This window comes from Rhamphochromis longiceps, linkage group LG5 (genome assembly GCF_057381845.1).
Source record: "Rhamphochromis longiceps isolate RC_006_pf linkage group LG5, R_longiceps_female_GT1.1, whole genome shotgun sequence".
Lineage (NCBI taxonomy): Eukaryota > Metazoa > Chordata > Actinopteri > Cichliformes > Cichlidae > Rhamphochromis > Rhamphochromis longiceps.
Window position 1 is genome coordinate 25,472,678 of NC_140561.1, and position 24,931 is coordinate 25,497,608.

General features: G+C 42.2%; 2 protein-coding genes and 1 non-coding gene across 5 annotated transcripts; 2 read left to right on the top strand and 1 right to left on the bottom strand.

Annotated features, from left to right (window-relative positions):
- Window positions 1-59: 59 nt before the first annotated feature.
- Window positions 60-5,980, bottom strand: grik6 (glutamate receptor, ionotropic, kainate 6). The gene is made up of 10 exons (XM_085407961.1): window positions 5,914-5,980; window positions 5,703-5,792; window positions 2,860-2,891; window positions 2,595-2,774; window positions 2,219-2,442; window positions 1,959-2,056; window positions 1,635-1,852; window positions 1,332-1,551; window positions 980-1,224; window positions 60-675 (listed from the first exon to the last, which is right to left on the bottom strand). Exons 2-10 carry the CDS (start codon window positions 5,767-5,769, stop codon window positions 571-573), a joined length of 1,389 nt encoding a protein of 462 aa, XP_085264087.1. The 5' UTR covers window positions 5,770-5,792; window positions 5,914-5,980; the 3' UTR covers window positions 60-570.
- A 3,432-nt stretch (window positions 5,981-9,412) lies between these two features.
- Window positions 9,413-9,484, top strand: trnae-uuc (transfer RNA glutamic acid (anticodon UUC)). Its single transcript has one exon. It is a non-coding gene; the product is annotated as a tRNA-Glu (tRNA).
- Window positions 9,485-10,479: 995 nt separating this feature from the next.
- Window positions 10,480-23,096, top strand: brpf3a (bromodomain and PHD finger containing, 3a). 3 transcript variants are annotated; one of them, XM_085406855.1, is made up of 13 exons: window positions 10,480-10,802; window positions 12,833-14,356; window positions 14,529-14,685; window positions 16,974-17,105; window positions 17,308-17,436; window positions 17,549-17,861; window positions 17,982-18,320; window positions 18,527-19,081; window positions 19,185-19,242; window positions 19,362-19,444; window positions 19,619-19,716; window positions 20,179-20,333; window positions 20,447-23,096. In XM_085406855.1, the coding sequence occupies exons 2-13, from the start codon at window positions 12,852-12,854 to the stop codon at window positions 20,628-20,630; spliced, it is 3,708 nt and encodes a 1,235-aa protein (XP_085262981.1). In that variant the 5' UTR covers window positions 10,480-10,802; window positions 12,833-12,851; the 3' UTR covers window positions 20,631-23,096. The 3 variants fall into 3 exon arrangements, with proteins under 3 accessions (XP_085262981.1, XP_085262983.1, XP_085262982.1); XM_085406857.1 differs by having other exon boundaries at window positions 19,643-19,716; XM_085406856.1 differs by having other exon boundaries at window positions 18,548-19,081.
- The last annotated feature ends 1,835 nt before the right edge of the window (window positions 23,097-24,931 follow it).

Here is a 24,931-nt window from a genome sequence, read left to right on the forward strand (position 1 = left end):
GATATGTAGCTTTTCTTTCTAGAATGATGGACGACGCAAAGCATTAAAACACTGTTAGATGGTTTTTTTTTATTTCTTTTCTAATCTTGCTGAAATGTTTACAATCATCCCAGTTTTTATGCATGAAGTAGTTTTTAAAAAGAAATTGCTGAAGTCACATGATGCCACTGCCAAGTGTACAAAATACATGATGCAGAGTTGCAAGCAGTAAACCTAGAAAGTAAACATGTGCACAGTTTGTTAGCAAAATGTTGAGTTTACAAGTGTAAACTGAAATTAAAAACGTTTTTTTATACTGAAGTGTTTGATTTTTCATTGAAAGAGTAGCAGTTGTACTGAAAAATCAGTAATTTATATATCTGAAAAAGTTGGACTTTTTTTTACATTTTAGTTCAAATGTAAATAATAAGGTAAATAATAAGGTTTACAGTCTACTGAGTTAATATTTCTGTAAATTCTTTGAACAAAGTTATCAAGTGTTATCAAGCCAAATGGAAAACAATAATTAAATCAAACATAAAAAGCTCTAAAAACTAAACGTTTCATAGTAGTTGAATCTTCCAAAGGCTTCTATGCCTTTTCCTTGTCTTTATCTACATTTTCCTGGGATCTGTTCCCACTGCTGGTCCTCAAGCGCAGACTCAGCTCCTCAGTCAGTACAGAGCAACATGTCTTCTGTGGGATGGACATGCAATCAAGATTAACACCAGTGCAACAAAAACACTTTATTCCACCTATTAGTTTAATGCAAATACAGATGAATGGATGGGTAGGCATCCCAGTCATCTGTATTTTCTAAAATCCATGTAATAAATGACAATGTTGCTTCAAATTGCAACCAATAAAAAAACAATCTTCTAATGGCAGAAGAACTGCCGCAGCCAAAAAAAATCATCAATTAATTTAAAATCTTAAAGAATAAACACACACACACACTGTTTCACTTGAGACATGTAAGTTGCGACAACCTTGCGCGTACCTTGTGCTCTGCTGCACGCCTGCGACTCTTGAAGGTCAGCTCCAGGACAGCCACAATTGTTCCCAGCCCAAGGCCGAGGGAAAGCACCAGAAATATCCCCTTGAGGTTATGCGGCTGCACAGCTGACACCTTGCCCTTGTCTGCTATGCAGCTGCTTGCCCACCACTTGCTTCGCAAGTAACCCAGCTCCCCTGCCTCACTTAGCTGTAGGATTGCCACACTGAGGTTCTTTATGATTGGAGAACCTTTGAGGAAAAAAAATGATAGTTTTGGGTTATGTGCTGAATTTGATTTTACCATCTTTCATCTAAACTTAACTGTTTAATTAGAGTTTAAAAATAAATAACCTCACCAAGAGCAGCAGCAATGCTGTATCCCCTCATGCCAACGACTTCATGCGCCCGGACTAGTTCACAGTAACGCGCTACGGCTAAGTCCAGAGAAACAGACTCTCCAATGAAGGCGTAGTTGCCCTCTTTTGCACGTCGAATGCCTTCATCCATACTCGACACAAAACTCTTTGTCCGCTCCATGTGCTCATAGATTCTGCGGTACACTGGGTTGTTTGAATTCTAAATGAAGAAAAAAGAATAGCTTAGAGAGAAAAGCTCTCTAATTCCAGCTGAACTAGACACTTTAGGGCTGCAGTACTCACCTTAAAGAAAGCAAGTGTGGAAGAGCCAGCCAGGCAGCCATATTCAATCACATCCTGATTGGCCAAGTCCTCAAACCCTTTCACCATCAGGTTAGAGGACTCTGGGGTCTTAGTGGAGCTGAGGTTGGAGAAATAGCAAGCCAAGAGGACAACGCTAAATAACCACCAACTGCTGCAGATGACACGCCCCGAAAGGGCTTTGGGATGAGGGCCGGCACCTGAAACACAAAAAAGGCTCAACAAATGCCACAAAAGGGAGAGATGTTCACTTGTTTGTTGTTCAGATGCTTATCGGATTAGGTGGTGTCTGGATTTGCCATTAACCTTGAAGAGTCAGAGCTCCAGCTGTGTACCAAAGGCTGTGGAGGAGACCGAACGTGTTTTTCTCACTCTGAGGCTGACTCCACTCAGAAGGGCTGAGTCTGCAATTTGGATCAAAGGTGTTAATTGTTAATGAGACAGCACTCAGAGTAACCCACTGCCCGAAGGAATACAGATATAACCTCAAAACCCTCAAGAACTTAAATCAATCATTATTAAATGAATCATAATAATCACTTTAAAGAACTGCTTTCATGACCAACCTGGCAACTATGAAGATGCAAGCAGCCGTCCCCAGATAGGCAATGAGTATGCCAACCCAGGTCTGTGCTGAGAAAGGGGAAAGGAAATCAAAGAAGCCTGCATCCTCTGAAATGTCCTTCCTCAGCAGAATACTGATTCCCGTCTGCATGAATGGTTTGGTCATTCCCACAGCTTTCTCCCGAGCTGCAGTGAGAGTCAGTGGAGCAATAGCGAGGTCTGCTTCCTGTAGGATAAAAATATATTTGGCTAGTTTGGATATATAATGTGGATACTTTATTGGAACTTCTTAACATAGTTAGGTTTAAAGTCATGTTGATTTTTTTTTCAAAAACACCACATATTCACTTCTTCTTTTGAGAGTGCTTTGCTGCTCACCCCTCTCACCACCTCTCCAACCATCCCGTTCCAGTTCCCGCTCTCTTCCTGTCTACCATACGCGCCATCTTTCACCAGCTGCACTTTGTACTTGAAGCCCACTTTCTTGGCTACTTCAGAGAGCAGGTCCACGCAAAAGCCTTCCAGCTGAGCACCTTTGGACATCACATACGGCTCTTGCTGAAAGAATCGATGTGAAAGTCAGTGGGATTTATTTCACACTTAATTTTGTATTCACAAAGATATGCAAAGCCAGATTAGGTACCTTTATTGTTGTGATTCTGAGCTCTGACTGCACTGTTGTTGAGAGACAAAAATAATTAGATCAGCAATTCCATGAATTTTAAAAACCACAGCACACCTACATAACAGCTGTTTTCTGATTTTTATGGGACATTATTTGGAGTGTCATGTATTTTATTTACTGTCAAATATTTTTTAAATCTACTCAAAAAATCTGCACATTTTTAGCACACGCATCCCCAGGTCTCTGTTTATGTTTGAAAATGTCCTATAATATGTGTACCAATCAGGAATAACACTGATTATCACTGCATGCTGGCACCTGTTGGTAGGTGGGATATATTAGGGAGCAATTGAATATTTTGTTCTCAAAGTTTATGTGTTAGAAGCAGGAAAAATGGCCACAAGGATTTGAGTTAGTCTGACGGGGGCAAATTTGGATGGTAGACAACTGAGTCAGAGCATCATCAGAACTGCAGGTCTTGTGGGTTGTTCCCGGTCTGTAGTTGTCAATATCTGTCAAAAGTGGTCCAAAGAAGAAACAGTGATGAACCAGCAGCATCATAGGCTCATTGGTTGACCCATGTGGTCTGATACAACAGACAAGCTACTATCGCTGAAATTGCTGAAAAATGTTAATGCTGCTCCTGATAGAAAGGTGTCAGAATACACAGTCCATTACACTTGGTTCGGTACGGGACTGCATAGCTGCAGACCAGTCAAGGTTTCCTTGCTGATCCCTGTCCACTGGCAAAACCATGAACAATGGGCATGTGAGCATCTGAACTGGACCACAGAGTGATGGAAGAAGGTGGCCTAGTCTGACAAATCATGTTTTCTCTTAATCACAAAGCTGGCCGGCTGCATGTGCATCACTAGAAGGAAGCAGGGTAATGGTTTGGGCAATGATCTGCTGGGAAACCTTGGGTTCCACCATCCATGTGGATGTTTAACACCTATCACCAACCTAAGTATTGTTGCAGATCATGTACACCCTTTCATGGAAACAGTACTCCCTGATGGCTGTGGTCTGTTTCAGCAGGATAATGTGGCCTGCCACAACAACAAAAAAATGAGTTAATTTAAACCAAGAGTGGTTTAAATTCCTGCAGATGCACTTGACAAACAAGTCTGATCCACGGAGGCCCCATCTCACAACTTACAGGACTTATAGGCTCTGTTGCTAAAATCTTGGTGCCATATACCACAGCAAACCTTCAGGGGCCTAGTGGAGTCCATGCCTTGACAGATAAAGGCTGTTTTGGCAGCAGAAGAGGGACCAACATAATATTATGCAGGTTGTAACAATGTGTATATTGTATTTGTGTAAATGTTTCTCTCTCTTTGTGTGTTACCTTTGCAACAGGCTAACAACCTGTCCTGGGTGTAGCCAAACCTTTGTCCATGTGATGTTTTGCCATAATGCACAAAACCAAACACAGTAGATCTGCACCTGGTTTACTGTTTTTGGTCAACACCTCATATCAACTGTGAAACATGGTGGTGGAAGTTGATGATTTGGGATTGTTTTGCAGCCACAGGCCCTGGGCACCTCCCACTCACTGAGTGGACCACAAAATCTTCTCTATATCAAAGTATTCTAGAGACAAATGTGAGGCCATCTGCCTAACTTTGGCTGGATTTACTTCATTTTAAAACCTGCAATAGAGTACAGTAGATATTTTTTGTGTGTCCTGAAAATGCCCTGATATAAAAAACCATACAATTGACACAGAGTTTACTTTCTTTTATGTCTGTAAGCTGTACTAACAAATATTCACATTTTTACATGTTTATAAAAGCTCAAAGATTAGAAAGACACAATGGGAAGAATAAGTTAAAAACAAGTCCTTGTATGCTTTTACCATCACAGATGTTTTCATAGTTGGAGTCCAAACTAAATTTAGAAGAATCAAAAACTCCTTTGTGCAGCTTTTCATCTTCAGACTTTAACACACAGAGACGTCCCTGAGGTGAAATTTGGGGTCCATCTACTGACTTTTTGAGCTCAAGTGGTTTCCGGTATCCTGGAGATCTGGCGGCTCTGCTCGCCTACTTGAAAAGTGTCCACAATCTATTTAGAGCAGTGTGTTATTCCAAAGAATTACAATGCTATGGCGCTGTGAGATGGGAGGGCAGTCAAAGAGCATCAAAAGCCTCAATTCAGGCCAAGGCCTAGGGGATCCGTCACCACAGGGTGACCCTGACAACCATCAGATCCTCCGTTTCAAGAGATGACACCAACACAAGCTCTTAAAGCCCCTGTCAGTTTTTGGCCACTCTTACAGACAGGGTCATTGTTTGCTCCATGGACTTGATTTATTATCGTTTTTTGTGTCCGCTGGCTAGCTTTCTTGGACAGGATGTAGTGCAACACTTTGATATTCAGCAAGGCTGACAGTTTATGTATTTGTTTGCTGTCAACCATGATCATTTTCTACCAATTACTGGGGAGGAAACATGAGGAATTTGGCAAAGAAAGAAAGCAAGCTGCCACCACTCTGGATTACAAATGCAGTGACCGGGTCAAACTGTAACGTATCAGTCTGTAGAAGCAAACTTAACAAACACAATGTTGTTGTTGAGGGATGGATGGATGGATGGATGGATGGATGGATGGATGGATGGATGGATGGATGGATGGATGGATGGATGGATGGATGGATGGAGAGATGGAGGACCGGACATCCATCCATCTCTCCATCCATCCATCCATCCATCAACAACATTGTTGGATGGATGGATGGATGGATGGATGGATGGATAGATGGATGGATAGATGGATTGATGTCCATCCATCCATCCATCCATCCATCCTTATCTTTTATGCATAGATGTGATCTAAATAAATAAACAGTCTCTTACTTGCAGTACATGTGCCCCTGTCCAGGAGAAATCCAAAGGACAGCAAAAACAATCCAAGCAGCATCATCTCTCTTAATCTAGACTTGCAACCTACAAATTATTAGGAGAGTAGTAGTAGTTTAAGGAGCATGCATAGAAGAGATGCATCAACTTTATAACACAAAAGCAAAAAACAAAGCAATCAAAGCAATAAAAAAGCTTAAAAACTAACCTGAAAAGAGTCCAGGATTTGACAGCACGTCAGCTTCGAACTGACCCTGACAGTAGCCAGCGCTCGACTGTGATTCACTGTGAACTGGCGTTTTTCAGATTGCAGTGAAACAAGAGATAGCCAACCAAGACTTTGTGGGTGGAGAATGTGGAGTAATTATTTTAAGGGGGTGGAGACAAGCAGCATAATGTTCAAACATATAGCTTCCAGTGTGAATTAAAATGTGATTCATTCTAATGATGACTAAACAGATTATGCAAATAAACATAATCCGATTCACAGGAGGTTGCATTATAGTTAAGCTGAGCCCCCATAAGTTGCATGATACTTAAATTGCATGCTGGGCATTTGAAGCAAGATTTCTCTCATCGTAAAAGTAATTGTAGAAAGAGCGAAAGCTAGGGCATATTTGACTGGTTATTGGAGATGCTGATGTTACATATGCACAAAACACAAAACACTCAGTGGGGAAAGAGTCAAAATATGACTTTTTGCAGTGTTACACTCTCTGGTGAAATGAGACCATGTCGATCAAAGGGTTGCAGTACACAGAAAGAAGATAAAATAACGTTCTCTCTCAGAGAACATAAACAAGGCTTTATTGGACAGTGTTCACTGCCCTTGGAGAGACATCTGAAGCTCTGTGAAGTGTCAAATTGCTAAGAAAGCCTTTGAAATAGTGCAAATGAAACAGTGCTAAAGGTAATATGGAGTGAGAGACTGTTTTTTCCTTGCAGCTCTAAAACCAGTGTTTGACCTGTTCCCCCTCTTCAGGTTTGTATTTCTGATTGACTGCATGTTTCTTACAGTATGGTTTAATTATTAATGGAAAACCAAGAAGTTAAAGTTTTATTTACACCCAAATGAATCTGAATTCTGAAAATGTACACAGTCTTAAAACATTTATTAAAATATGAACTAAGAGGCTTCCTAGCAGCCAAACTGCAATTATTTTTTTCAGTTTTGCAGTAGGAACTGGTTACTTAATAAATACACATGATGTTAAAAATAAATAAATAAATAAAGGAATGATGCTAAACTGTCTATATGAATTTGTTCTTCTATTGAATCAGTATGTATGTGTGTTTTCAGTGGGTGTCTTGTAGCTTCAAAATGTAGAACAGACCTAAAGAAGTGAGTAAGCCAGTGATTATATAATCAATCTATCTCATCTTTCATCTTATGCAGAAAGAGTAATAAATTAAAGTAATAAAGTAAATAAATCATTGCTGATTTAAGCAGGACTGAAATATGATTGAACTACCTTTTCCTAAAAACCTGTCCCACTAAACCATCTACAGGTCACTCTTCTGTTGCAGGGCTAATGTTGTAACATTGTAGAATGTGGCACAGTGGAATCATTATGAGGATCTTCTGCCAGCTATTGGCTTAGGACTATTCTTCTTCTTTTGCATGTTTTTATTTATTTATTTGATGTGTGGACTTTAGCCACATCCACATGGGAGGTTCCCCTCTTGTCTAGCTGCCAGCTATTTGAAGTTGAATACTGTTAGTGTGGGTTTGGAGCCCTTTTCGATGAGGACAGAAAGGGGGAAACTCTGGTGTGGAGAGGCAGGAAACAAAGGTGCTGGAGATCACATGAGGAGCTGGTTGAATTAGTTGTATGGGAAAAAGCACACCTTTATTGCAAATGGTTTTACCCTGGACTGGCCGGTTCTTTTTTAGTGGAAGGAAGATCCATTTTTAAGGGAATATGTGGAGTTTTTAAGAAAAAACTGGACTGGGAACTGATGCTAGCAACTTATGTATTATGAGAGTCAAAGGAGGAAAAGCCTACTGCACAATTAGTAGGTGACCAACCTGATGGAAGCACTAAGACCAAGAGATTGAAAGTGGCATTCCCAGGACTTGATGTAGAAACTCACTCCCACCAACACAAAGCTTTTTTAAGTGGAAGGTGGGTGGAAACTCTTTTAGGAAGCTACAAAATTAACATATGATTGACTGCTTATTTCGTTGAGTGACCATCTTTTCCTGTCTATGACCAAGCTGAAAACTCAGACCATGTTCTTAGGCCATGGACTGTGGACCGGAATTGCACTCCCAGTGCAGTAGTCTGCTATGAAAAGAAAAAAATGTATTGCTTATTTCCTGTGAGTGTGGTGGTTTTCTCCAGAGTGCTATTAGGATTTGTTTCCTTCTTATACCGAGACAACTTTTCCCCATTTTACATAGACTAATACATAGACAACTATTCAAGCCTACAGTCTGATAAGAATCACCAATAAAACTGCTTTTAAGTTGTGGGAGGAAGCCAAAGTACATGGGAAAGAAAAAAAAAACCCACTCAGACACACTGAAAACATACAAGCTGCCTAGACTGGATTCAAATCCAGGACCAGAAGATCAAAATTTTAGCTGTAATCATGCTTATAGAATTGGGTTTTGTCCACTCAGCTGATGGCAGCATCAATAATTTGTATGAATAAAATGAAATGTGGCATCAGAAGGAGGATGTAAGGTCAGAAAGTTTAGGGAAAGTGCCCAATCTAAGAGTGGGGTGTGAGGATTTGATGTTTAAGGGTATTTACTGAAATGAATAAAAGGGGCTAGCTGCGGGATGCTGGTAGTGAAGAGGTCCAACAAAGTAAACCAACCAAAAATTGAGATGGCATGAGGAACACCAGCAAAGAAAATGAGCAATTGGTAAAAACTGGGAAACCGATTGGGGGCACACAAAGAATTAAGAAGATGATGGCAGGGGAAACTGATGAGGATGGCAAAAAAGATCAAAAACAAAGACAGGAAGCAAATGAAGAAAAAAAATCTCACTATAGCAACTGTGATAACCAACAGAAAACAGGAAGTGGCTATAACAGAAGCACACAAATGCACTTTAAAGGCTTTATGTTCCCCCGGAGGACACACCCATGCATACTTGATCAAGTCTCCTCTGTCCTTTCAACATGACCTTCTAGGTCAGGTCAGGTCAGAGTAGACCAGGAGGTACACATTAGAGAAATGAAAGAAGCCCATAGAGACATGCAGAAAGGGTCAGTGGGAAATAAAATGTAAAAAATAAAATAAAAATAACCCATGCAAGAGGCTTTGTGTTTTCTTTCGTGCGGATATGGTCTTGAAACTACACATGTGACAAACAAAAATCTATTCAGAGCTGCCAAACGTCAGTCTACATCTGCAGTGGGTGGAGCTCGCTCGGTTGTCATGAAGACGGTCCGTTGGGTTGCCGTTGTGTGCACAAAAAGTATCGGCGTGGCTTTAAATTAATTTAATGAAATTTCCTTCATTTAGCCAGTGATGGAGTAGTATTATTGTTATTTTTTTATTTCCCAAAGAAAGTCGGAATTTTAAATTCACAGCAGCAAGAGAATCGCTCCAAACGGGTCTAAATGAAGCAGTAACAGCTGCCAGTGACTGTCAACAAATCCACTACACCCACTGCGAAGGACTGTGGAGAAGTTTCCTCATTATTTAACCTTTTTTTTTCATCTGCACACATCTCTGACGTGAACGTAAGTCCCATATGGTCTAGCGGTTAGGATTCCTGGTTTTCACCCAGGCGGCCCGGGTTCGACTCCCGGTATGGGAACTCCTTTTCACAGTGTTCATGCTCACGCGGTTAAAAGATCTCTACCAATGAGAAAGGCGATGGAAAAAGTTTCTCCTCGTAAACACTAAGTGTGTTGTGTTTTCTGCTCCTTCCTGTTGTTATAGAATATAATGTTGAGGCATTTTCCTGCTGTTGTTGCTGGATGTTGGAGTTTTTGGCATACTGTTGTTGGACCCCACTTTACCTACACAAGTGCTTTAATTCAATACTTAATTCCAATTCCATAGAGGTGATTCTGTTCATCTGGATATCCTTACATGGATGACTGAGCGTGCCTCAAGCCAAGTCTTCATGACATAGATTCAACAAGGTCCTGCAAACGTTCCTCAAAAGGTTTGGTCCAGATTGACATGACAACAGCAGAAGTTATCATTTCAGTATGGTTGCCAGTTGTACCGCCACGATGTGACTCTCCCATCACTTCCACCTCATCCTCCTAAAGGTGCTCTGTTGGCTCGAGGCTTGGTGACTGTGGGGGTGATTGGAGTTTGGCGAACTCATTGTCATGTTTAAGAAATCAGTAAGCAACAATATTCAGGTAGCCTTAGGCATTTAAAGGAAGAAAGCACTGTTGTGCACACAAACAAGCATAAACACCCATACCGTCAGGATAAAAGAGTAATCACAAATGAAAATAATAAATAGATAGGTAACAGTCCTGATGGTAGCAGCAATGTGTTTTCTTCACTGATCGTTTCTGCTACGAGCTCCACAAACTAACCCGCATGTTCCCCTTTGAAAATGTGGTGAAACGGGTACTGCGCTGGTCTGGAGGAGATGGGAGACAAGGCCAGAAGGCGCGCAATAAATTTCAGGTTGTTTTCCTCACCGCTTCTTTCGATGATGAGCTCTAGAACGAGTCCGATGAGTCCGCTTTAGCCCATCGACCAATCAGAAGTCGGTGCGCGTTGAATGCGAGGTGCAGCGGCGCCCTGTGATTGGCTGAGGTGGGTTTTTTCTAAAGGGGCGTATTTTTCAAGCCATCTTGACTGAATATTTAGCCTCATCCAAGGTACATTAATTTGATATCTTCAGGATTTCGGTGTCCCTAGTTTGATGACCACTATCGTTTGAAAGGTTAAAACCACACCAATGAAACCGGGTCGAGTTTGTGTGTTTAAGCGCAGTCACGGCGGAGAACGGGAGTGCTGAAGATGACGCTGTCGCTCCTGAAATTACCGGCTAGCTAAGCTAACGGCTAGCATGTCTGCCTTGATTGTAGTCTGTCAGTAGCTGACATTTAGCTTGGTGCAGTTTTTCTGTCGGGCACTCGCACTGCAGAGGACGACTGAACAAGGTAAACAACTCTGGTGTGTTTTTTAAAGGGCACTTTCAGGACTGATAGGAAAATCAGCCTTTCTGTCACACGGCATCCGTGTGTCCTGTCCGACCGAGAAACGTTATCACATCGGCAAAGAGACGGTCTTTTTTTTTTTTTTGCAGGGGTCTGGACTACAAAGCAATACCCGAAAACGTTGCACGTTTGCACTCTCGTGATCTAAAGCATTCATGCAATGTAATATGCATTCGGACTCGGTGCATACAGTGCACCTGCTCTCTGGCTGCTGTTTGCATGTATAATTGGGCTGCTAATCAACTTGCAATACAGTCGTTGTCTCTGCTGTTGTGCGCCTAAAATGGCTGACAGATGTTAGATACTCGGGTTGGTATTTAGCGCGCTTCAACCTAACTAGGCACAGCAACAAGGGGGTAGAAAAAAAAACATGGTGCTAGCGTTTTATTGGTGGGCGAGACTTGTGCTCGCGTTACGGACTCCCCTTTTGACCAATGGTGAGAGAGGCGAGATGCAAGCAGTGCAAGTTACTGTAGTTGTGTTTGTGCAACATGAGTGCTTACTGTGTTATTACAGAGCACAGCACCCGAGCTGACCCCCTTTTACCCTGTAATTATTTACACAGGAATAAAAATGAAAACACCAATAAACAGAATAAAGCAAGCTTTTAGGGCAGAATTAATTTAAAAAAAAAAACACGTTAATGGATACATAAAACCTATATATTCTCATTATGTCTTTATAACGTGTTTTAGGGGCTTTATTTTTCTTACTCTGGAAATGTGGTGATAAAAATATATGTAATGTGTGAATGCTGGGTGTGACCCTTAATTTACATACACAAAACCACATTAAGAGCCACAGGCATACAAAAACTACTTTACCTGGCAGAGCAGATTATTGAGTGTTGCTTTATATTGGTCGGTAAATTTTGCAAATTATTCCCGAATATCGGAAAAGTGCAATAATAATGAAAATAATAGAAAAATAAATGGGCTCCTGTCAAATTGGATTCATTGTTAGTGCACAATTGGTACAGTGCAACATCAAGTCAAATCACTTTACTGCCATTTGAACCATATACAGGTAATGCTGTACATAAATTGGTGCACCATAAATTACCTTCCACATGACCAAAATTGCAGCCAAAAATTATATGTAACGTTTTGCTTGTCTTGTAGAAATAAAATTAAACAGACAGTTTTAATGTGAAATGCTTTCATTGTTAATCCAAACAACGTGATCTCAGTGACTAAATAAGACAGAGATAGAGCATTAAAAGAATATGTATTTTGGGTAGGGGGCTTTTTAGTCTTTATTTGGTAGGATAGTAGAAAGAAGACAACAAAAACTGAACCCAGGCCTCCACATTAGCCATATGCCAAAGGAGTCGCCTGCTTAACCCAGTGAGCTTAATCAGGACCAAAGATGATTTGAAATCTGTAATGGCAGAAGTGGCAGTCAACCAGTTGTTTTATTGTCTGACGCACATACACGACTGAGGTTCATGATAGTTTCAGCTGTATCGCAGCAGGCGTTTCTACTTGCTTTTTGTACAATCTACTGTACAATATAAAGCGCCTTGAGGCGACTGTTGTTGTGATTTGGCGCTATATAAATAAAATTGAATTGAATTGAATTTTGCAGCAAAGCGTTCGGATCGTGTCTGCACTCTGGATGAATCCTTAAGGGAAGCTGTGTTGTTTTGAATTTTTGCAAATGTGTAGTAGAAAAAATGGCTATTTTGCCTTGTTAGGGTATCAAAATAGCTGCCTAAATGAGTTACCAAGGTGGCTACTGAGTGGCGAAAGTTGCTTGTAGAAGAAATTTGGTGATATGTTGTTTTTTGTTTTCACTAATCTTAATATAGGCACTCTGTTTTTCTCCCCTAAGCTTTTATATCTTCCATGCTCTCCAATGTGAATATACAGCAGCTACAGTAAATCTTTGCATATAATTTCACAAAGTACCAAATAGTGTTGACGCTGCAATTTCAATCGTTGCATTAAACATTTTTCTTCTCTATTTCTAAGGGCGCTAGTGCAAAGTCCCATGCAGAAGACGAGGAGGTGGGAATGCGAGGCAGTTGTTAGCAGACTCAGCATGGGTAGGGGTCGAGGCAGAGGGAGAGGAAGGGGCAGGGGTACATCTGGCCAGTTGCGGCCCCCCTCCCCTTACAGACTGCAGCTCTCTCCATCCAGGGAGACTTTGACATACGCTCAGGCTCAGAAAATAGTGGAAGTGGACCTAGATGGAAGACTCCATCGGATTAACATCACAGATCCTCTGCCAGTTATCACAGAGGACGAGATGATGGCCCAGGACATTGCAGAGTGCAACAGTAACAAGGAGAACAGTGAGCAGACACAGAGTAAAACCAGGACGTGGAGGAAACCCGCAAACGGCAAAAACAGGAGGAGTGGTAAAAACACATCAAACCAGAACCAGCGCTCCAGCTCTAATCAGCACACAGGATCGGCTTTTTCCTTTCAGCAGCCGGCCCTCCAAACACCTCTGCCTGAGCCGACCTTCCGCGTGCTGAGTTCGGTTTCCCCCACAGAGGCGCCTCCTCTCCCGGCAGCCTACTATCGTTACATAGAAAAATCTGGGGAGGAGCAGGACAGCGTGGCAGAGTACGACATGGACGAGGAGGACCTCGCCTGGCTGGAGATGGTGAACCAGAAGAGGGTGTCCGATGGCCATGCATCCGTATCTCCGGACACTTTTGAGCTGCTCATCGACCGCCTGGAGAGGGAGTCCATCTTGGAGTCCCGCAGCCAGGCTCTGTCCCAGAATGCTGTCGACGAGGACGCCTTCTGCTGCGTCTGCTTGGATGACGAATGTCTGAACAGTAACGTCATCCTGTTCTGTGACATCTGTAACCTGGCCGTCCACCAGGAGTGTTACGGTGTGCCCTACGTCCCCGAGGGCCAGTGGCTGTGCCGCTGCTGCCTGCAGTCCCCCTCCCGCCCTGTAGACTGTGTTCTCTGTCCCAACCGAGGAGGTGCCTTCAAACAGACAAGTGATGGGCGTTGGGCCCATGTTGTCTGTGCCATATGGATCCCAGAAGTTTGCTTTGCCAACACGGTGTTCCTTGAGCCCGTGGAGGGGGTCAGTAACATCCCTCCCGCTCGTTGGAAGCTCACCTGCTACCTGTGTAAGCAGAAAGGCAGAGGAGCCTCCATTCAGTGCCACAAAGCCAACTGTTACAGGGCTTTTCACGTCACCTGCGCCCAGAAGGCTGGCTTGTTCATGAAGATAGACCCAGTCCGGGAGACAGGTGTTAACGGCACCACCTTCTCCGTGAAGAAGACCGCTTTCTGTGAGCATCACTCTCCTGTTGGGTCTCGGCGAGACGGGTCTGGAGATGAGTCGGTGGAAGGGAGGCTCGTGGGGGGCAGGGGTAATCGGGGTCAGCGGTCTTATACTCAGAGTCCCCCCTCATCACCAAACAAGAAAGCTACCAAAGGACAAAAGAAGAAGAATTCAAAAGGGTCTGGTGGGTCACGTCGCTCCAATATTCCTGTGCTGCTGGTGCCTCAGATCCCGTCGCACAGGTGTGTCATTTGCATACTGTACAAATTTCCATAGTTTACCATTTGCTGTCTGATTTTAATCTATGTCACTGAGAGATTTTTACAGATAGCCTTATCATAATGTCACTATCCAGTGGTTATAATGTTAATACTAGTATTTTAATCTATAAACTCTCACGTTGTGTCTCAACAGGCTGAACAAGATCTGCACAGGAGCTGAAGTCCAGAGAAAGAACCAGTTCATGCAGCGGCTTCATAACTACTGGTTGCTGAAACGACAGTCGCGAAATGGGATGCCTTTAATACGGCGGCTTCATTCCCACCTACAGGCCCACAGGACTGCAGAGCAGGTGAGGAGAGACGTCATCAAATGTACCTATAACACAACAGTGACTGTTCAGTAATAACTGCACTGCAGTGGTGTGTAAATGACTGAGCACAAATGAAAATAAACAGTCTACATTTTTAGCATTCACACATGTGACTGCAAACGCAGCACCTGTGGTTTTGCCATCGCTGACCCATGTGACTGTAGTCAGATCTCTCACTTCTGTAAAGCTGGTGTCTGTACTGATAGCAGCAGAAACAATATGTGTCACGGCTGCCGAGGCGAGCCGTGTGGAGTTGGAAAAAGGACCCAAGAGCAAGCAGTGTATGAAAAGATTAGTGGAGTTTATTTACAAGGTGTCAGTGGCAGGAACAGAAAACGAATAATGAGACAAACTAACGGAAACCTAAACTGGGAAAACTAAAGAGCAACTAGAAATCCACAGGACACGGGGTGAAAGGCAGAGAGACGCAGACTGACGGAGGATACAAAAACGCAGAGAGACACAGATGAATGCAGAAAAGCGCGGACTTACATGGAGTAATACAGACGAACCGGCAACAGGCAGGAGAACACACAGGGCTTAAATACACACACACCAGTAATCAGGGGATAAGAGACAGGAGGGCAACACAGCTGGGAGAAATCAGAGCTGACGGGACAGGGGAAATGTAAACTGAACACACTCACATCAGACATGAACCTTCAGAATAAAACAGGAAATTAACAGACAGAGAACCAGACAGGACACTGAACTTGACAGGCAGACTCATGAGCAGACACAATAACACCATGGACAGACAGAGGGAACACAGAGAAGTGGGAGCAGGCAGGCAAAGAACAGAAACCTAACAAATGGCAAAATAACAACAGAATACACACTCGGAATGAACAAAAGCATAAGGAAACACAAAACACTGAGTCCTCAGACTCAGGACCATGACAATATGAATGCAGCTGAGTGTTTAAATTATATAAATGACAAAATAAAATGAAATATTTCTATTCTGCTGTCAGTGGAGGATGTAACTGGTGTCTGAGGCCTTCAGAGAGTCTGTTCAGATCAGAATCAGCCAAGTCACGGGAATAAAATCACTTCACACCTTATTCTCCATCCTCACACACTGAAATCCAACATAAGCCCAGACATCACACTTTGCAGTGGCTGATTTTGAATATGGCAAGCTTCCACAAAATCCTTCACAGTTCTGCTGCTGCTGCTGGGCAATGTGTCGAGATGGCCTGTAAAATGTTGTGAAAATGTGTCGTTAGTTATTATCAGAGATGGCAAAGATGTCCTACGCAATACACAGCTGATAAGAGATGTGTTCACAGTTGCTAAGTTGGTAAATATACTTTATTTCAACTCACGTTCTTTTGGTTTCTTTTAAACTTTTATAACAACTTTGGATGTGCAGCTTGTGTAGATCCTAGGGCTGCACAATTAATCGTTAGAAAATCGCGATTCATACTTATTTGCGATCTCATTTCCAAATGACAACGATTAAAAAAAAAGAAAAATGACAACGACGACTGTACCGCATTTTGATCCGGGACATAATCTGCATGAAAACAAGCGCTCACTCTTCCTGCTCAACAAATGACAAGGGCGGAGCCTTATACCACGTGATACAGAAGCTGTGCCGTGTGATGCTAAAATTAGCAGGGAAAAAACAACGGAGAGCACGTCAGGGATGACGAGAAAGTGACAGGAGAAAATCCGTCCCGGTCAACCACCCAAACATCAATAACGGGAACCTTATACAGCGCTTCCCTATACCCGTCGAACTCCCGCAGGCACAAAGAAATAACGGAGGCTATTACTTATCACCTGACCAAAGATATGGCTCCCATCAACACTGTGCAAAAAGAGGGATTTAGGAAAATGATCAACACCCTAGACAAACGCTACACAGTGCCGTCCCGCAACTATTTTTCTATTGTTGCACTACCTGCTCTATACACGCAGCGTCGAGCAACGGTGGAGACGGAATTTCAAGCAGTACAACAACAAAACGTGAGACATTTGTTGTTTTTATGTTTATTTATTGTTTTTATGTTCAGTCTCAACTGTTACGAAGTTGATGTGCAGTTAATAAGTGCAATAAATATTTATACTGGAAAAGAAAATCGTGAGAGAATCGTGATCTCAATTCTAAGCCAAAAAATCGTGATTCTCATTTTATGCAAAATCGTGCAGCCCTAGTAGATCCCCAAAACTTGATGCTGTTCATCTGGACAGAGAGAACTAAAGAGAGACAAAAAGAATAATTATGGTGTTTTTTTTAAAGCTTTTTCTATCATTTTCAGAGGGAGCCTGATGAAAAGCTGAGTGCCGCGCGAGAGGAGCTGCGATACTGGCAAAAGTTGAGGCAAGACCTGGAAAGAGCGAGACTTTTGGTGGAGCTCATCCGCAAGAGGGAGCGGCTAAAGAGAGAGCAGGTGTGTTTAAAAGGAAGTCTGAGACAAGTTTATAGACCAAACATTAAATGTTTTCATTTAAGAAATCACCAGCTGATGAGGAGAAATTAACATAACAGTTCGAGGGAGCATGAATTTCTGTTCCCCGCAGCATTTGTCATTCTTTTGCACCCCGCAGAGTGACCTTGTATTCTCCCCTGTGTGATTATGTCACCACACACAGATGAAAATTCAGCAGGCTGCTCTTGAGCTGAAGTTGACTCCTGCGCTGGTGCTTCTGAGATCCACCCTGGAGCAACTACAAGAGAAGGACACAGCCAAAATCTTCTCTCAGCCCGTCAATCTGTCAGAGGTCGGTGCAGTTAGACAGCAGCCTGTTCTGAATGCACTCTTCACTCAGCAGCATGGCTACTTTGACTGTACTGTGACTCTGCTGACATTCCTTTTTTCTGTGATTCGCCGAGGTCCCAGATTACCTGGAGTTTATTACCCAACCCATGGACTTCTCCACTATGCGCACCAAACTGGAGGGACATGCCTACTGTTCCATCACTGACCTAGAAGAGGACTTCGACCTCATGATCTCGAACTGCCTCAAGTACAACTCCAAGGACACCATGTTCCACAGAGCAGCCTTACAACTGCGGGAGGTGGGAGGTGCCGTTCTCCGCCACGCCCACAGGCAGTCTCAGAGCATCGGCCTGGACCCCAGTACAGGCATGCACCTGCCAGAGGCTCCAAACAAACATGGCTTCTACAACTGTACATGGGATGATGGTGAGTTGAGCACGGGACATAGATCACATCTTTTCTTGGATGTAACCCTCAGGCTTCATTTGTTCATCTGGCTTTTTTTTTCTTTCCTCCTTCTTGTTTTTGTGGTTGTAATCTCTGTAGTTGACTCTCTGTTGGACCCAGAGAACAGACTGCACTTAACCACAGAGGAGCAACTAAAGGCCTTACTGGATAAACTGGACGTAGTCGCATCCATGCGTACCAGCGGCGGTCGCACCAAGCGCATTAGGCTGCTGCGCCGAGAGATCAACACTCTGAGGCAGAAGATGAACCAGCAGCAAAGTGCTCAGTCTGTGAATGGCATTGAGAAGGTGGATGAAGGAAAGGAAGAAGAGGGAGAGGAGGAGGAGGAAGACGAGGCAGAGAAGAAGAAGGAAAAGAAAAGGGAGAAGACAAATGTGGAGAATGGACTATTGACAGCAGTGTCAAATCCTAAAGCAGGTAATTAAGCCAGTAATTGTGCAGTTTATACATAATTACTATTACTTATTATTGTTTTTTTAATAAAATTCATAGAGTCTAATTTCTGGCTTTTTTCAGTTTTAATTTAGCAAAGTTAAATTCTCACACTGGAAAATCTGCATCCAGTGAAGATTTTAGGTGATGAATTACTTGTAAGATGAAAAAAAAAATTCTCTTTTACCCAGATGACTCTCCACCTGTGCTAGAGCTTACCTGCCCAGTATCATCACCGCTGCCAGGCGATGCTCCCCTGGAGCCCCCTATCCTGGGCATTGTAACGGGAGGACGAAGGTCACCCGGACGTTCCTACAAACGTCAGAGGTCCTCCCGGAGTGGAAGCAAAAGCCAAGGCGAAGATGAGGCTGAAGTCGGAGAAACGCCTTCTTCGGAACCAGACGCTGTTCACGAGGTCACGCCACTGGGCACGCCTCCAACACTGTCTCTGGTCGGAGTCGGTCGTCGCACGTCAGTTTTGTTTAAGAAAGCAAAAAATGGCGCGCGAATGGTGAAGAACAAGTCCCTTCCACAACAGAACGGTAAAACCTCTGAGGCTAAAAGCAACGGGTTGGATAGCACCGCCACCAGCCCGAATTCACCCAGTGTGAACAACATCACCACATTACCTCCTACCCCAAACGCCTCCCCAGCACCTCCTTCTCCCTCCTCACACCGCCTGAGGTCTAGAGGCCACAGCTCAGAAAGTGAGGCAGACAAACTCCCTCCTCCGCCCACAGAAGGAGGTAAGGACCGGATGGATCACTGCATTACAGATATTTGATTTTCTAAAGAAAACAGGGGGAAGAAAGTCTGTATTTGTCACCATGTGGTTTGTGGTGTTGCTAGGCCTGACAAATGGAAAGCACAGCTCTGCAGAACACGATGAAGACGACTCCAACCTAAGGTGAGTATGAGTAGGACAGGAAAAACTAGTGCTGAACTGAAGCATGCATGTTTTTTTCCATAAATTTGACTTGAATTTAAAAAGGTCCTTCTTGTTTTGGTTTCCACTCCTCTCTGCAGTGTCTCCCCTCCCAAACGCAGTCGGGGTAAACCTGCTTTGGCTAAAGTTCCTAGCAGCGAGAACGGAGACATCTCCGGATCTGGTGTGTATCACGAGAAGACAAAACACAGTGAAATGGCTCTGTTTTCTGTTTAGATTAGTAATTTATGAGCCTACACACATAAAAAAAATACACATTTCATTTTATTCTCAGTTTGGGCTCAGGATCTGTCATGAATACAAATTAATTGCATGTATTGGGATATCCTGTTCACAGGAAAGTCTACACTTCTGTCTTTAGATAGCGAGACTAAACTTGCACCACTGGACCTAGTCTGGGCCAAATGCAGGGGATATCCATCGTATCCGGCAATGGTGAGGATGCATTCAATCTTACACTCCATGGTCTAAATCAGGGATGTCAAACTCATTTTACATCGCGAGCTGCATACAATGCACTTTGATATTAAATGGGCCGGACCAAAAAAAACTCCTCTTTCCATCAACCTAAACAAGTTTCATTACTCATTATAAAAATGGTTGTAGATGGTGTTTACTTATTACTAAATTAAACTCTTATGTGGTGATTTTCCACTCTCCCATTTACACAAGCACTTTCTTCTATGCTGTAGTGCTTTCTGTCTAACAATCACCCACATGGCACGAAGGAGCAACCTCCTAAACTGCAGCCACCCCACATTACTTGGGTGTAGTATGATTGGAGTTTTTGTCGGGCAGTCTCCTGCCCCCTGGCCTTATGTTTGACAGCCTTGGTCTAGATAAACGTTGTTCCTGTGTTGCTAAATGTGCCGTATATGACATAATCTGCTGTTACAGATTGTTGATCCTGACATGCCCCAGGAAGGACTTCTCCACAATGGCATACCCATTCCCGTGCCTCCTCTGGAGGTGCTCAAACTTGGTGAATGGAGGCAAATGGAGGAAGACCAGAAGCTCTTCTTAGTGCTCTTTTTTGACACCAAAAGAACTTGGTGAGATTCACACAGTCAGGGATAAACTCATGTTGAATTTTAGTGTTAGTCTTTGTCACCTAAATTTAAAACGTAAAATGAAAAGAAAAAAAAATGTCCCTCTTCATTTTCAGGCAATGGCTCCCTCGTAACAAACTACTGCCGCTGGGAATGGACGACACTGTAGACAAGCTGCGGTTAATGGAAGGCAAAAAACCCAGCGTTCGCAAGTCTGTGCACACTGCTTATGACCGAGCTATGGTACATTTAAACCACGTGAGAGGAAATCTTAACTTCACACCCTCCAATTTTATATAAAATTTAAAAAATACAATTTATATAAAATTTAATTTTAAAGATTTTATCATCTTAAATAAGCTGCCTGGTTGTGTGTACAAAGCTTCTTCAATGCTCTTAAAAAATTTGGGAAAGTAAAACAAACGCTTCCCAACAGGTGTAGTATTTGAAGGTTATCTGCATAAAAAGTTTTTTTAAAACTGATTTTTGAAATGAGGAGGGGAAAAAGTGCTTTTTTGTAGATTTACTTGTTCATTTATTTGTGTACGTTTTTTTAAAATTGTTTTCCACAACCACTGTTGCTACGTGTTCATATAAAGATTTTATTTTAGGCCAAAGTGAGTCGAGACTTTCGTGAGAAAAGTGTAATTATTTAATCGTGAATGGGATTTTCTTGATTGAAAATATATTTAGATTGTATTTGCCATTGAAACGTCACTGTGTATACTGAAGTGTGAAAGTCCCACTTAACATTCACGTCATATCTGGACTTGGACAGCTATGGACACGGGTTTGTCTTCAAGAGTTCTCTATAATAACAATAATAATATCATTTGCATGTTGTTGTTTGCATGTTGCAGGTGATGTATAAGCTGCTCCTTCAGATCCTCTGTTTGTTCAGTTACTATGAGTTTTGTTCCATTAATATTCAGAGAGATAGACTGGTGCAGTGTTGCTGAAGCTGTCGGTTTATCAGTGGACCTTATTTTCCCGCCCTCTTCTACAGCCACAAGCTGCAGGTGGTGAGATCAAGATTGTGGATACAAGTGGTGGTAAAGAGCTTCCTCCGAGGGGTTTTTGGATCTCTCTTAGCAACAAGGAGAGAAGCTCCTTTATTCCAGAGGAGGTCGGAGTAGCTTCTTCATATTGAAAGGAGCCAGTTGAGGTGGTTCAGGCATCTGTCATGACGCCTCCTGGATGCCTCTTTTGTGAAATGTTTAGGCCACTTCCAACTGGAAGGAGGACCTGGACACACGAGAGAGATTAAGAATGTCTCAGGGTCTCCTTCAGAACAGCTGGGAGTGGGAGGTTGGGGGGGATCTCTGCTTAGACTCGTTTCTCTGACCAAGATAAGCAGCAATGCATGGGAGGATAATATTCATGGTATTACATCAAAGCCGTTACTGCAGGCATTCACATTGAAATTATATCAGAAGGGGCGCAAATAACTTTTTCTTTTTTTTTGGTAACATTTGACTCCGGGACTTTGTTTTTCATGTGCTCATGTTTATTCAGCAGTTCTGGGAATTACTTGGTGCATGCACGATAACCATGCATCATTTGTTCTCTGACTGATATTGCTGAGCATCTGGCTACACCTGAATGCTGCAGGTAGTTGGAAGTCTCAGTGAGCTCTCTCGCTGTATCCTGTAATCTTCCAGTAATTCTTGGATATATATTTATATTTTTTCCTCCTCCTTCCTGAAAAGGGTCACTTCAGAGTCACGTCACCTGAGTTGAATTAAAAATATATATAAAGGGAATTTATCTGTTATAACAGCGTTTTATATTTGAGCACAAAATTAAAAGTTTTTTGAAATAGATTTTTAAAAAAAAACTTTTTCAGGGATGAGGCTTAGGCTTTGGAAACTAGCACTAAAAATATTTTTTTATTTTACTATATTTTGAAAAACAAATTGAATTGAGCATTAAAGGAACAAGTGATTCCATTTGCTCCGAGGTCCCAAACTCTCAGTCCAGCTATGACGTGTCGTTGGTGAGACTTTAGAGTGTTTACTTAATTTTTCCATATTGTGAAACTGTACGGTGATATGAGAATGTCGGCGTACCCGGTGCAGCTACCTGGTTAGTTAGATGTGAAGTCACTACAGAGGTGAGATGGTTTGTGGGGGAGGGAGGGGCAAAAAGAAAAAAGTCTACTGCGATCCTCACTCGAGAATTTGCACTTGAATGCAAATGTGGCTGAGGAAACTTGAAAAGCACAAATGGTTACTTTTAAGGATTGGATTGGTGACTCCTGGAGCCATATGTGTGGCAAAACCTTGTGTGTGTGCGTGCGTGCGTGCGTGAGAGTGTGTGTGTGTGTACAGCTTATACATACATGTGTACAACCTCAGTGTAGTAAAAGTGCATGTGTATAGTTTTGTAAATATGTAAATGTATGTTTATATCGGCTTACATGAAGTAATTTAAGGAATGCAAAAATCGAGTTTAGATTTTAATTTATAATTTGTGGCAGTTGAGAGTGTTATTTAAAAAGTTAAATATTGAAAAGATTTATGTATGATGCTACGTAGCTCTTTGTAACAGTGATGGTATTCGCCAACATATGGAACATATTCTCTAAAAGCGAGGAGGCACAAGACCTTAACTCTGTGGGCAGAAGCTGCTGCACCTGCCTGCAAGTTTTGTTCGTTTTTTTTCCCTTGGTGGCACAGGAGATTTTTGATCTTGTCATTTAAATTGTATTGCAAGATCTATAATCTGCCCGAGACAATATTTTCTCACACAACAATAAATGCTGTTTGAAACAGTTTAATGTGCGTAGCGTGTTTTATTTTTATTCGTTTTAGTGAATTAAATGTATTGTTTGAAGATAAATCTAAATGGAAGTAAATCATCTACTAAGACGTCCTTCCACACGGCTAATAAATATATTAGCAGTGTGTAGCACATTTCTACATTGTAGGTACGTACTGAAGACATCAAATATATGAAGCAAGATTTATGATAATGTAGCAGAGAAAAAATTGAAATCAAGTTAACAGCACCTCAGATTAGAGCCCAGATAAATGCCACACAGAGTTCCAGTAGCAGACACATCTCTACATCAACTGTTCAGAGGAGACAGCGAATGAGGCCTTTATGGCCAAATAGCTGCTAAGAAACCACAACTAAGGAAAAGCAACAAGCAGAAGAGATTTGTGGCCCAGAAACACAAGCAATGGACATTAGACCAGTGGAAGTCTGTGCTTTGGTCTAATGAGTCAAAATCTGAGATGTTTGGTTTTGCCTGTCATGTCTTTGAGCGACGCAGAAAAAGTGAACGGATGATCTCTACATGCATGATTCCCACTGTGAAGCATGGAGGAAGTGGTGTGATGGATGCTGCTTTGCTGGTGACACTGTTGGGGATTTATTCCAAATTGAAGGCACACTGAACCAGCATGGCTACCACAGGCATCCTGCAGCGACATGCCATCCCATCCGGTTTGCGTTTAGTTGGACCATCATTTATTTTTTAACAGGACAATGACCCCAAACACACCTCTAGGCTGTTTAAGGGCTATTTGCCCAAGACGAGTGCTGCCGAATGGCCTGGCCTCCAGAGTCACCAGACCTAAAACCAATCGAGATGGTTTGGGATGAGATGGATCGCAGAGTGAAGGCAAAGTGAACAACAAGTGCTCATCATCTCTGGGAACTCCATCAAGACTGTTGGAAAACCACTTCAGGTGACAAACCTCATGAAGCTCATCGAGGGAATGCCGAGAGCGTGCACAGCAGTGATCGAAGGGTGGATAGTTTGAAGAATCTAAACTATAGAACGTGTTTTGAGTTATTTCACACTTTTTTGTTTACTACATAATTCCATATGTGTTCATTCATAGTTTTGATGCCTTCAGTGACAATGTACAATGTAAATAGTCATGAAAATAAAGAAAAAACATTGAATGACAAGGCGTGTCCAAACTTTTTATTTTAATAAAAAAATATATATTTTAATAGAACTTGGAAATCTGTTCTGAAGGGCTTCCACCTTTTACTTAATGTTGTGATTTGATGCTATATAAATAAAATTTAATAGTGCAAAATTCAACAACAGCTGCAACCAGAAGGGAGTGAGTGGACCACCAAAGGAGGGAAGATGGTGTTCTCTATTGCATCAGTACTTCTTCATATCTAGTATGTATGGAGAGTGACAGTTTGAATGGAACAAGCTGCATTAGGTCTCTTATTTAGAGAACCAAGGTTCCAACGTAACCAAACATCCAGAGACTTTTAAGCCATAGGACTGGAAGACACTTACAGGAAGTTCATTCAGCCTTTTTTTTTTTTCCTTTTTCCAGTTTTAAGCACATAAATAAATCACACATATGACACAAAACTATTTCTGTTTATTAGCTGAAAATTCTGCCTTTGTAAAACATACCTTGAAATGATGTTAAAATAATGGCATGTTGCTCTCTAAGACCAAGTAGACAGTAAAAAATGATATAATCCTTAATGCTGAGGGTGCAAATAAAAAGGAACCATAAAAAAAAATCAAACAGCCTTGCAGAATGGAGCCTTGTTCTAAATCACTGTTTTAAATTTCAACCATACATTTTTTTCTGGCCACATCACTGAATTACTGAGTC

What these genes read in the sequence shown, in the direction of transcription:
- grik6 (XM_085407961.1), bottom strand. Translation starts at nt 5,769, where the DNA reads ATGATGCTGCTTGGATTGTTTTTGCTGTCCTTTGGATTTCTCCTGGAC. An exon ending in TGGAGCTCTGACTCTTCAAG is followed by an intron (nt 1,853 to 1,958) that starts GTTAATGGCAAA and finishes TTTGTGTTTCAG; the next exon opens with GTGCCGGCCCTCATCCCAAA. An exon ending in CAGCATTGCTGCTGCTCTTG is followed by an intron (nt 1,225 to 1,331) that starts GTGAGGTTATTT and finishes TTTTCCTCAAAG; the next exon opens with GTTCTCCAATCATAAAGAAC.
- brpf3a (XM_085406855.1), top strand. Translation starts at nt 12,852, where the DNA reads ATGCAGAAGACGAGGAGGTGGGAATGCGAGGCAGTTGTTAGCAGACTC. An exon ending in CGGAGACATCTCCGGATCTG is followed by an intron (nt 19,445 to 19,618) that starts GTGTGTATCACG and finishes TCCTGTTCACAG; the next exon opens with GAAAGTCTACACTTCTGTCT. An exon ending in ATCCATCGTATCCGGCAATG is followed by an intron (nt 19,717 to 20,178) that starts GTGAGGATGCAT and finishes CTGCTGTTACAG; the next exon opens with ATTGTTGATCCTGACATGCC.